The sequence below is a fragment of the Garra rufa genome, chromosome 19 (assembly GCF_049309525.1).
Source record: "Garra rufa chromosome 19, GarRuf1.0, whole genome shotgun sequence".
Taxonomy (NCBI): domain Eukaryota; kingdom Metazoa; phylum Chordata; class Actinopteri; order Cypriniformes; family Cyprinidae; genus Garra; species Garra rufa.
The window spans coordinates 12,490,004-12,503,269 of record NC_133379.1 but is presented as its reverse complement, the minus strand read 5'-3'; the positions used below and the strand labels follow the sequence as shown (position 1 = coordinate 12,503,269).

At 34.2% G+C, this 13,266-nt stretch overlaps 1 protein-coding gene across 1 annotated transcript in view; it reads left to right on the top strand.

Moving 5' to 3' along the window:
* The window catches only part of fstl4 (follistatin-like 4), a 264,025-nt gene that overhangs the window by 17,617 nt on the left and 233,142 nt on the right, over nucleotides 1-13,266 (top strand). Inside the window, exon 3 of the mRNA XM_073824962.1 lies at nucleotides 8,240-8,273. Coding sequence (XP_073681063.1) covers nucleotides 8,240-8,273 — 34 coding nt within the window. The remainder of the gene's footprint in view (nucleotides 1-8,239; nucleotides 8,274-13,266) is intronic.

Here is a 13,266-nt window from a genome sequence, read left to right as displayed (position 1 = left end):
ATAACATTTTAATAATCAAAAGCATCATGAAACAACTGTTTTCCCCCCTTGCAATTCTGTGTATTTTATTTTATTTTATTTTATTTTATTTTATTTTATTTTATTTTATTTTATTTTATTTTATTTTATTTTATTTTATTTTATTTTCTGGTAATCAAATAAAGGCATAACAATTTATTTATCTTTTAATCATATGAAAACAAAACAAACTCTTTTAGTTTTTTGGAAAACAAAGCATTGCACGACTAAACATGGGAAAATTATGTGATAATTCCTTAAAATAAAGTTTTCATAATTGTATTATTATGAGTAGTAGTAGTAGATGTACATTCTACTGTACAATAGCAACATATATAGCAATATATTCTGCACCATTTATTCACACAGAAAAATGCAGAACATGGATTCATTTGATTTAAGTATACTGACCTACTTTTGATTTATTCCTTTTAAAACTTGACAAATTCTGTGACATTCCGTGTTATAAAGTAAACTTCATTTTTATGACGGATTCCGCGATTCTGTCGGTGTTTTCTGCATGGCAGAAATCATAGGGCTCTAGTTTTAAGGGCAAAAATGGTCAAAACCATTTCATATTTCCTGCCTACTCTCACAGATTCAGTGCACACTCTAGCTGTGCAGTTCTAATTTATTTTCACAATACCTATTGTATTCTTATCACTTATCATACAACCGTCATCTAGCATATACTTTTTTGTGTTGATCTGAGAATCATACTCAAAGGGAAATGTCACTCTGGCGATATCTCTCTTGTGCCATATTGAACACGTTTCAGAGGATTCTTTTATTTTACCCAAGGCTAGATTGTAGGGATTCATTTTTTCATGTTTCATGTTGCTGAAAACCCATATGATAATTTTCTGTCTTGAATGTCTGAGCTGCTCTTTTAATCTGCTCAAAATCTCAGAATTTGCTGCCTCAAGATATGTTGAGTCAGGTTTGACAACAATAATGTCAAATGCTGTTTGTCTTGTGATGTCAGTTTGAATGTGTCTTTTTGAATAAGTTTTGAGAGCCACAGCGAACTGTAACCCTTTGTCTCATAGAACACAAAATCATATGGTTTCAGAGGATGTGAAATATAATGCTCAAGTAGAACGGACTGCCGTTATTATGGTGCTTTTTGGCTTTTTATGGTGCATTTTTAGGTTAAATAATTTGTGCCTGTATATAAATAATGACGAAAGCTAAAAAATTAAATGCCATGGATGAATATTTACTGAGTAATCCACTATTTTGTAGAGGGACGTAAAAAAAAAATACAATTTTCACTTGCTATTTGCAGGCACAGGTAAAAATGACTTTAGAAAGATGGCAGCATCATGGTTAATTTTACAAAGAGATTAGTAGGTCTATTAGTAAAAATACGTTGACAGTACAGTCTACATTTGGTTTTCAACCACTGAAAATGGGTAAAATTGAACAATTTGCACATGGGGCCACATTGAGATTCCCATATCTCTGGAACCAAACCATATGGCTTAAAAAAGGACATACTAAAAGAAAAGTTTGTTTATATTGAAAATCTAAAATCATATTGAGCTATCTTAAACGCTTATTGAGTTACAGGCACACAAACTTTGAAAAAAAGAACATTTATTTTCATGTTTTGAAAGTGGAAAACAAGATAAATGTCTAGTTTCTACATTATTTGTTCTTCAGACATTCATCTTTAAAAGAAAAAAGTATCAGCATGCAAAGTGACTCACATTTTTTTATAAATAAATATAACACTAAAACAACCAATAGGAGGTTCACTGAATCACTCATTCAAATGATTCATTTAAATGGCTGATTTATTTAGAAACTAAGCAAGTGACTGTCTTTATGAATGGATCATTAAATCATTGACTCATTCAGATTAATTTAGAAACAAAACACTGCAGTATTGCCCTGTGACTCACAAATGTTCTGCACCTGCTTTTTTTGGACATACTAAAAGACAATTTGTTAGTATTGAAAATCTAAAATCATATTGAGCTATATTTAATGCTTATTGAGTTACAGGCACACAAACTTTGACAAAAGAACATTTGTTTTTTTCCTATGCATTTGTTCTGATAGAGGAAAACAAGATCAATGTCTAGTTTTAACATAATTTGTTCTTCAGACATTCATCTTTAAAAGAAAAAAGTATCAGCATACAAAGTGACTCAGATTTTTTATTTTTTTTTGACGACTGAAAGTTAAAAGAAAATGTAACATTTTATTCGGAACAATCTCTGGTATTGTGTTCGGATTACTGTCACACCTTTGATGTTCCCGGTCAAAAATGACCAGACAACAAACAACTGCTTCTAAATCTCACATTATGCTATATTATATCATCTAATATTGGATTCAGTCTTTTTGTCAACTTGTTTTCTTTCATTTAGGACTGGTTTTGTGTTTCTATTTGCATCTGAGTAATCATAGGCCTCATTCATCCAAAAGTAGGCACTTCGTTTTTGAATGAAAAAAGCATTTTTTTATGAATAACTTTCACTTTGTGCAGTTTTGAACAAAATAAAAGCATTTAAAAGCAAACTTCCTGATTAAACATTAAAGCACACTAGTTTGATAAACAGTGCAAATTATTTTTACATTTTTGTTTAATATTGTGAAAATTATTCATAATTTTTTTTTCACTCAAAAAATGAGGTACCTACTCTCAGATAAATGAAGCCTACGATTAATCAGATGCAAATAGAAACACAAAACCAGTCCTAAATGAAAGAAAACAAGTTGACAAAAAGAATGAATCCAACATTTGGTGATAATATAGCAAAATGAATGATTTATAAGCAATTGTTTGGAGTCCGGTCATTTTTGACCCGGGAACACCACAAGTGTGAAAATACAATCCCACAAAAAATATTAAAAGAAAATATATGAGAAGTACTCAAACCCTATGTGAACAAAGTCAGGAAGTTTGAGTCCAATGCGATAGCGTTACCTAGTATTTTCGGGAAAAAGAAAATCTTTTTTCTTGTGTTAATTTGACCTGAACACAACCAGAGGGTTAAACCATATAAGACATAAAAAGAAAAGTTTGTTAAGAAATCTAAAAGGAATTTAAGATGCCTTCAATATGTCTTGATTACAGACATGCAAACTTTGTGCAAACATGCAAATAGCTGAAGCAGACACAGATTACCCAATAATAATAATATAATTATATTTGTGACAGTCAGGTGGTGCTGGGGAAAATCACTATAATAAACTTCTACATTTAATGCTTTGTAAGAAAGACATGCATGTACAGAACACAGATGTACAGTACGAAAATAAACAGAGATCTGTAAGTGCTGCTGTTTGTTCAGTGGAGCGTATGCTGTAAAAAGCCCTTAGCTTGAACCCAGCGTCATGTCGACCTCTCAACCTTACAGTGTTAACACACTAACCCCACGAACATACCCACTTTTTATTCATTAGGGTTATTACGGTATTAAATATGAATGGATTTATGGTGCGGGCATCCAGTGGCCATGCTTGTAACCACTTCATAAGTTTTTAACCTAGTTTACGTGTTTGTATGCTGCAGTGAAGTTTACAGCAGTGATTTTCAACTGCTTTCAAGTCAGAACCTACATTTTACATCAAGTAGCGATAGTTTGTTTCTTGTACCAATTTGTTTATGTAATCAGGAAATGGCGAAGTATACATGATTATTAAAGCACCCAATAATGATTTGAAACAGAGATGTTTTATATGTCTAAAGCATATAATATGAATAAACTAGTCTTCATTAGCTTACCTTTTTACACACAGTGGCCTCCACTAATATTGGCACCCTTGGTAAATATGAGCAAAGGTGGATGTGAAAATAAATCTGCATAATTTATCCTTTTGATCTTTCATTCAGAAAATTCAGAAAATTCTAACCTATCAGTGAGGTGAACAATAGAACCTGGGGGGGGGGGGGAAATCTCATTATGAAATAAATGTTTTTCTCTAGTTCACGTTGGCTACACTTATTGGAATATACCCAATTATTGCATTATATGCAAAGTTACAGTAACAGTTCTGAGTTTTCTCCAACAATGTCTAAATGAATTTGGAGAAGACCTGGCAAGAGATCAAAGACCATTCCTTCATACAGAATCTCTCTAGATTCTCCAGAATCTCTCTCTTCCCAGCTTTATGTTGGTGGTGCTTCTTTTCAGTTTCTATACAGGGTTCAGGTCAGGGAACTGGGACAGCCATGGTCGAAGTTTCGTTCTGGGCTCAGTGACAAAATTTTGTGTTGATTTAGATTTTTGTTTTGGATCATCTTCCTGCTGGAAGATGCAACCACGGCCCATTATAAGATTTCCAAAAGAGGCAGTCAGGTTTTGATTTTTATCTGAGGCATTTGACAGAATCCATGAAGCCATGTATCTAAACAAGATGTCCAGGACCTCCAGCAGAAATATATGTTTTTGGATGAAGCAGGAGGATTTTTCTTGAAACCCTCTGGAACAACATGTGGTGATGTAGGTGCTGTTTAATAATTTTATTTTAGGCTTTCTGACCCTAAGACTCAACAATTCTCTGCAATTCTCCAACTGTGATCCTTGGAGAGTCTTCTAGGGAGATTTGTAACATCTTTAGTTGATTGGAATGTCTTAATTATTGCCCTGACGGTGGGAATTTGGATTTTTTCTTACAGCCACTTTCTATTGTGTGAAGCTCATGAAAGTTGTTCTGCACATCAAAACTACATTCTTTGGTTTTACTTCTTGTGATGGATGATTAAGGGGATTTGGCCTTTGAGTTCCTCATATTTATAATCATGTGGAACAGAAAGTCATGGCTGGACAATTTTATTCTCCTAGCCACCCTGGTGTGCTAAAAGATTTTAATATTAATGGGAATATTTTTCAGAGATATTTTACTTAGATTAAATTTATAGAGATGCCAATAATTGTGGCCAACGTGAACTAGAGAAAAACATTTATTTCAACGTGAACTAGAGAAAAACATTTATTTCATAATGAGACCCCGCCCCCCCCAGGTTCCATTGTTTTACTTCAATGAAAGGTTAAAATTTTGTGATTTTTTTTTAATGAAAGATCTAAAGGATAAACGATGCACATTTATTTTCACAGTCACCTTTGCTCAAATTTACCAACGGTGCCAATATTAGTGGAGGGCACTGCAAACAATAAGAAACTATAAAATCATCCATTTCACCCTTTTATTCATGTGTTTGGTTCACACATGCTCATATCAGCGGCTCATCAGTCTTCATTTCATTCAAAATAGGATCAGATACACCACTATTTTGACTTATTTTGAGTTGGAGTGACTGTCAGGCATCTGAAAAGGATTTGATTGAGTAACTTGTAGATCTGTGCTGCTTGAGCCATGACCTGTTTCAGATGCTACCGTTCAGTTTGGTTATTCACTCAAAAGAACCAGCTCAAAAGAATGATTTGTTTGTGAACCAGACATCACTCCAGACCATTTGCTTGAGTAATAATGTAGTAAATAATGTTCAGTTTCTTGCACAGACCGATCGTTTCACTTTATAAGACCTCAATAAATCACCAGTAGTCATGACTTATAATCATCATCTGTTTGTTTTGTTGTTTATGTGTTTTTAAATTGATTATATAACTCCAATTTCAATGAAACACTTGACTGAAAAAAGTACAAAAAGTAACCAGCTGACCACAGAAAAGGAAACACTTGTACTCTAGAGAAAACTGATTGAGTGATACAGAAGTGGTTTAGTGATATCAAATTCTTTAAAAAGTAATTTTAACACAAAATGATAACACATGGCTACCAATGGATGGTTAAAACAAACAAGCAAACAAACAAAAACATTTTCAATTCACTTTCTGGATCTGATTGATTTAGAGAACACCAACACATTTACTATTTTGATCAAAACAATTAATGAAAGCCAAATATTATAACTTTGACATAATTGTGTTCAATGAAAATCTGATTATTTGAATGACTTTAGCAGGTGTTTCATATACATATTTCTCAATCTCAGTTTAAGACTGTAATACACTACACAACTTCTAAAATCTGAACAGATTTATAAAAACTAGACATCATACACTTACTGACTTTGTAATAGTTACAGAGGAAAAACTGGCCATCATACACTGAATAATTGAGGACCATACATTACCAGACTTTAAAGTTGTTCCGATCAAAACAAACTCACAAAAGGTGCACCTTGTTGTTAGGCTACTCATGACAAATATAAAAAATATGTGTTCTGAAATCATCTTAAAATATTGAACATGGTCGGCGCCAATAGCCTTGTGGGCAGTGCAAAGACATATGGTGCAGTTACGCCTCGGGTGTCCCGTGATCGAATCCCGCCTTGTGGACCTTTCCCGACCCCACCCACTATCTCTGTCTTTCATTCACTTCCTGTCATATCTCCACTGTCCTATCAAAGAAAAATTGAAAAACACCAAAATAAAAAATAAATATATATATGTATTAAACATGATTGATATCCTTTGACTGGATTCACTCATTCTCTGAAGCTAAAAAATTGTAGTCTGTGACCATCATACATTACGTGATTTTCTATGAAATCTGCTCAAATCTGTAGACTCGCTCTGACTTTCGGCAACTAACTTCTCCAGACTGTAAAATGGGGGAAAATTCGGGCAAAGTGTTATTTATGAAACATTTTTGTATATTTTATTTTGCTTCAGAATAAAAAAAAACAAAAAAAAAACAAAACAAAAAAAAAACGTAAATCCATTTTTTTCAGTAATTTTATTATTTCTTTTATTTTCTTAAAAACTTTTTTTAAATGAGGTTTTAGTCCTCGTTTTATTTTACAATATTTTTTGGGATAACTGTAATTAAGCATGTTTTTGTGCAGGTACCTTGGCTGGTTTAGGCCTTTTGATGTATAAATAAATATAACACTAAAACAACCAGTCGGAGGTTCACTGAATCACTCATTCAAATGATTCATTTAAATGGCTGATTTATTTAGAAACTAAGCAAGAGTCTTTATGAATGGATCATTGAATCATTGACTCATTCAGCTTCATTTAGAAACGAAACACTGCAGTATTGCCCTGTGACTCATAAATGTTCTGCTCCAGCTTTTTTTGGAACTATTTTATTGGTGAAACAGAGAGAGAGAGATAAAAAAAAACAGACAATATTGTGTCTAAAATGTGTCTCACTCAATATTAACTTCTTGTTTGTTGAACTGTAGTATAAAATCAATGCAATTTATCAGAGTCTTCTGGAAAATGGCACTTTTGCTGTATCATATCTTATAAACATAAAGAACAAAACCTCCAAGGATATTTTTTATGCTTATGTAACTTGCATTATAGAGGCATTCAAAATGCATTCTAATAGGCTTCATCAGGCAGTGAATGCTTTTGCACTCTCAAGATGTGATTTTGTTTTTTGTTGCAAATTGATTGACATACTCAATAATGTCAACTTGCACATTGTTAAAACAACAATTACGATAGTATCATAAACAATAAATATCACATAAATTATCCTCTACTGCTGAAGATCAGCCTCAGGGAAGCTGAAGTGTTACAGTATCTGTAGAGACAGTGATGTGACAGAGAAGGCAGGGCTCTGAGCCTGGAGGAGATCAGTGCTCTGATCTGTGATCAAGATGGTCAGCATGGAGGATGTTGTGCTCACACTTAATATCCTAAAGTCTACCTTAGGGATGCACCAATCCGATACCTGCATCGGCTCCAATATTGACCTTTTTTGTCAGATGTCTGTGGGATGAAATTGTCTCAAAATGATTTACAAATGCATACACAATTTGTCCATGAACTTGATACATGTTGCAAATATATGTCTAATACATCTATCCCCAAAGAAATGCCTTACAATATTTGAAAATGAAAAACAAAAACAAATAAACACTGGCTCAGATGTATATAAAAAAGCCTCTTATTTATTTATTTATTTATTTATTTATTTATTTATTTATTTATCTATTTGTTCCTTGTCCAGAAATTTTGGAAACTTTCTGGGATTTTGGGAATATTTCGGAACATTTTGGGAATTTTAGGAAAGTTTCCAAAAGTTTATCCACCCATTTGCAACCCTCATTTGACATAATCAGACATGCATAGTGGTCTGTACTGTATATTTTGGATTTTCTGGTGTACTACATGTAAAACTGTAAGCCTTACCACTAACCAATGAAATAGTTAGCTTTGTTTAGCAGTCAGCTGTTCCCACATTTATGGACTGTATCCTAATATTTCCACCTTTTCTTTTGCAGCAATATGAAGGGGCTGAGAACAAAGTCAAGCAAAGTAAGTCCAAACTTGCATATTTATAATGATGTTTTTTGTGCATTCTGGTTCAAGCATGTCATGTGAACTGTTGCGTTTGCCCTGTGAAGTAAACATTTGTTTAAAAACCCTTTCCACACATTAAAACAATGGGTAACTGCTGTTTAAATTGAGTATGTGCATCAGCCTGGGGAGTTTCTGTCATCTTCTTCAAGTTTGTCTTAAAATCAGTGACCCAACTGTGAGTGGCACCGAGCATGAGATGGCTAATGGAAAACCAAAGGATACTTTAGGGATCTCAGTGATCTGATTAGGGATCATGGGGTGACACACCAAGGAATTCAGGTTGAATGTAGGAATTACTGTATGTTGGCTGCAGTGTGTCTCAAACAGGGTAGCGCCGCTCCACACGTTACGTATGTGTCTGTGGTTGTAGTGCTGTGCAGCTTTAATGATTTCTGTATTGATTGCAGAGCGTGCTTTGACCTTGCCAAATCAAAAATAACCTTTGCACATCTTTATGGCCATTGTGTTTGAATGAAATGATTGTCTGAAAGCTGCTGTAGCTAGCAAACTAACACATTGAAATAGTTACAACTCTTGTAAAAGATGTGTGCATAATTGTACTGAATGCAAATTATTTGACAGTGTATTATTTAAGTACTTTTTTGTAACTAATTAACTAATAGTTATCACCTTACTTACCCAGTTGATTGATTACATTGATAATTGCAAACATTTTTTGTATTACAAGTTTTTTAAAATGTTAGGTTTACATATGCAAATGAGGCATTATTTAATGAAATATGTGCTAATGTGCATACATTTCTAATACAATAATGTAAACATTGGATGAAGTCAGTTTCAAAATTTTTGTTTAATTTTTTTTTATATATATTAGAGTCAAAAGTTTTACAGAGGGAATTTTGAGTATCTAATTTTGTCACACCATAATTCATAAAAAACATGTAAAATGTAAAAAGAACAGACAGGAAACACTATATTTTTTTCCACATATTTTTGGGAATAAAATTTTGAATAAAACCAAGCAAATAATATATGAACAGATCCCTCTGTAAAAACCTTCAGGATATAGACAGAAATAAAAATGTAAAGCTTGGTGTGTGTATGTGCTACTAAAGTGGAGATTTATGACTCAGTGTAGGAGAAAAAACTAATTTTGAGAATACAGCCTTTAAAAATATGCATTGTACTTCTATTGACATTAAGTGCTATAAAAGAAACACCTAACAGTGTTTTTTGGATGTTTTCTTTCCACTAGTCTGATAAAACATGTTATAAAAAAACAAAAAGCCCAAAATCTCGAACTTGATAGGTGCATGAAAAAAACTGCGTTTTTGCCTGCAGTGTCTCCCCTTAAGTAAGCAAAAATGTACTTCTTTTTCACATGATGATGCTTTTTATGCACGCATTTATCACACCTGTAATAACAAAATAAGTAAATAATGCCCAAAAATTTTAGTTTTAAGAGTAAATTATGCCTTCAGTGTATAGTTTGTAGAAATGGCAATGCTAAAGGAGAAACTGCTTTTAACGTTTTAGCATGTAGATTCGGATTTGAACTAGATTTTCAAAGGAACTCTTACTTTTATGGATTTACACCTTGCTGAGCATAGCAGATCAAAAGCTTAACAAAAATCAGTTGGAGAAAAAGTTTCCCATCATTTGTGGTGCAGACAGACAGACAGACAGCATCTCTAGTGTGTCAGAAATATGCAAATGATGTGTTGATTTCCCCTTAGGGACTAATTATTCACTGACTTCGGACTAAACTTAACAAAACACGCAGTGGCATGTTTGATTTTTCTTTCGGCGGCTGGCATCACGTTACCTTCTCATGTGCACGCATCTGCGTATCGCGGCGCGTTATCTCAGTTTCCCTGCCTTCCAGAGAGGCCTCTTTGTTGTCATGTCTGTGCGTCTCGCTTCCAAAGGCTGACATTAATCAGACTGCCCCAGTTTCTGAACGCCACGCGTCTACCCAACCACCCAGCCACTTGAGCGGATGACCAAACGATAACAGGGCAGGCTGACAGCCTTTTGGCTTCCACACAAATCATAAATAAATAACGTGCCGCAGGCAGCACGTCGAAAAGGTCACTCAAGAAGAAAGACAGGAGAAAGCTTGTGCTTTTGTGGCAGACACAATGCACAATCAGATCTCCCGCATTCAGCGGCTGAACTGTCAGGATTCATTTGGCCTCGAGTCTGCTTGAAATCACAACGAGTGGTTTGTTATTGCCGCGAATTAAGCGATATCATGAGGCAGAGCCCATTAAGGAGCCTTTCTACCCTAATTGGAAGGGAATTCAATAAGGCGCAGCACCTCACTTATGCGTCTTGGTCACACCAGAACGTAATGGATTGAGAGTTTGTGAAAATGAGGCATGGTCCTTTAAGTCTTAGATGCCAGCCCTGAACTAATAAACCAATCGGTCACATCCATATTACAACATAACACACGTGACGAAACGGCTCTGTAATTTAATAATGTACTACGATACTCGCATCAAATAGGTCTAATGCCGTAAATGGAGTAGATCAAAACTGACTACAGCACCACTCGTCTTCAGAACCAGTTTACAACCTCCATATCATTGATATACTATTTTATAGGAATGCCCTGATCAGAATTGACCATTTAAAACAATTATCAGCACTATCAGCCTATTGTTCAAAAACCTGGTTGATTGTATCCTGTCAGTCAAAATGGGGCGGAAAAATGGTCAACATGCAACATTTGTGTGAAAAAAAGTCTCTTGTGTTGAACTTAAGGCTGTTGAATTTAACGTGTTAATAATGCATTACTTTAGGCTAACAGAGAAAAAATGTGCAGTTAACGCAGGTCCTCTTTGATTCTGTGAATCACCTGTAGTTCAGGCCAGGGTTGCCAGATTTACAGTTTTCCCCTTACTAAACATTATTTGTTTTGCACTTTCCATCCAGTAATTACAAAGAGCTTTGTGCATTGTTACTTCTAATAAGAAACGGAGTTCATGAATTTGGAATGTTATATATAAGTTTCAGTTTATTTAGTTTTAGTATTTTTAGTGCTTCAAGTTAAACTAAATAAAAACGAGAAGCTAAAATACTAAATACTAAAAGATATTCAAGTGATAACAGAACCATTTCAGCAAGTCCACTATAATTGAAAAAAATAATACTGTATTGAACAAAAAAATAAGGTAAGTGGTTGCAATCAATTTGTTTTAGCTACATTTAAATAAACAAATTTAGTTTACAAGCTTTCAACATTTTTTATTTAAATGCAGCTAAAATAAATTGATTGCATCCACTTACCTTAAAAAATGATCAAATTCAAAGAAGAGCATTTATTCAAAATAAATAATCTTTTTTTTAACAATATGAAACTTTGCTATCACTTTTAACACATCCTTGCTTTCATTTACATTTTTTCATCATCATTTTTGTCACCAAATATTGTTTTAAGAGTTTTCCAAGAATGTACTTGTTTAGACGTTAAATATGTGGATTGTTAATAAAGATACTGTCTATTTGAAAAATTGCTTTGCCGTTTTTCCAGAGATGTGAGCTCCAAGGCGTCAACGGGCATTCGAGCGCTCATGAACCGAGAGCAGCCTCACCTCAGCCAGTTCTTATGGAATTTCCTGCTGGCTCTTATATAATTTGTTTTGGATAAATCTAACGGGTAGTCTTTGGTCTCATTAATCGATTATTTGTTCCAGAGCAAATAGTTTTGGTTGAGAGCAAAATCTCATCACGTTATATTTTATGTAACTTTAATGCTATATATCAGAGTGCTGCATTTGTACTTTTAACTGAAATGCTTAGCAACTTTTTTGGATGTTGTGGTTGTGGCTGTCTTTCCTCAGCAGACATTTAAACTTATGTTTTATTGTGAATTTATTCAGATTGAGCTGAAGAATGAATGCTGTATCAGATGCAGGTAATCACACTTGCTTAATCCATCTCTCTCTGATAATACTCTACATAATACACTGCTTTTAATACAGTAATACAATAAGCTTTTAATGAAGCAATTCAACGTTCCTTCAATACTAGTTTTAAAGTGACGTTTTTGAATTAGTAACAGAGGCTTGGGTTCAGCTCTTAACTTGTCAAATTGAAATTTGACTGTAGTTCTGCACAAAAGGGGGTTGTTTCTTATGTATTTAAACAGCCATCAAACTGTTGTATAAACGCAATATCAAACTTATAGCTGCGACCTCACGGCTACTCTGTGATATTGCTTATATATATAAAATTTCATCAAATGTTTATTTAGCTTCAAGGGACGAAAATGTTTTTTTTTTATTATGCTCCTATTATGCTCCTTTACAAAGTCTTTATTTCGTTTTGAGGGTGTACTTGAACATGCTCTCATGCTTAGTGGTTCAAAAAACGCATTATTTTTCACATAATTTACATTATTACAATAATTTCCTCCTCAGGCTGGCACAAACGGCTCGATTAGTTCCGGGTTCCACCTTCCGAAAAACCAAATGTATTGTGATTGGTCAGCAGTCCCACTGCGTTGTGATTGGCAAACAGCGTAGTAGACCGCGTTCCGCCCTGCTGCGCCCCTTCCCAAAGCAGCAAACTAGATTAAAGTGATTCTTACGTTTTAAATATGGATATTTTTTATTTTTTTTACAAAAACACACATGATCACTAAAGGAGGCTTTTACCGACCGTCCCGGAGCCATATGAGGCACTTTTTTTATTATGGATCGACTTATTTTGGACTGATGGAACACTTGACCGTGCCGCTCAGTCTATGCTGTTGTATGAGTGCCAGAATTGATTTAATATAACTCTGATTGCATTCGTCTGAAAGAAGGAAGTCATATACACCTAGGATGCATGAAGGGTGAGTACATAAAACCATATTGGTCCTATCGTCAGCCTGCGAGATCGCCAATACGTGATATTATCATTATTGTGCTAATGTATTTAATTATTTGCATGCCCGAAACCATAAGGCTTGTGAAGCTATCTACACTGTATGATG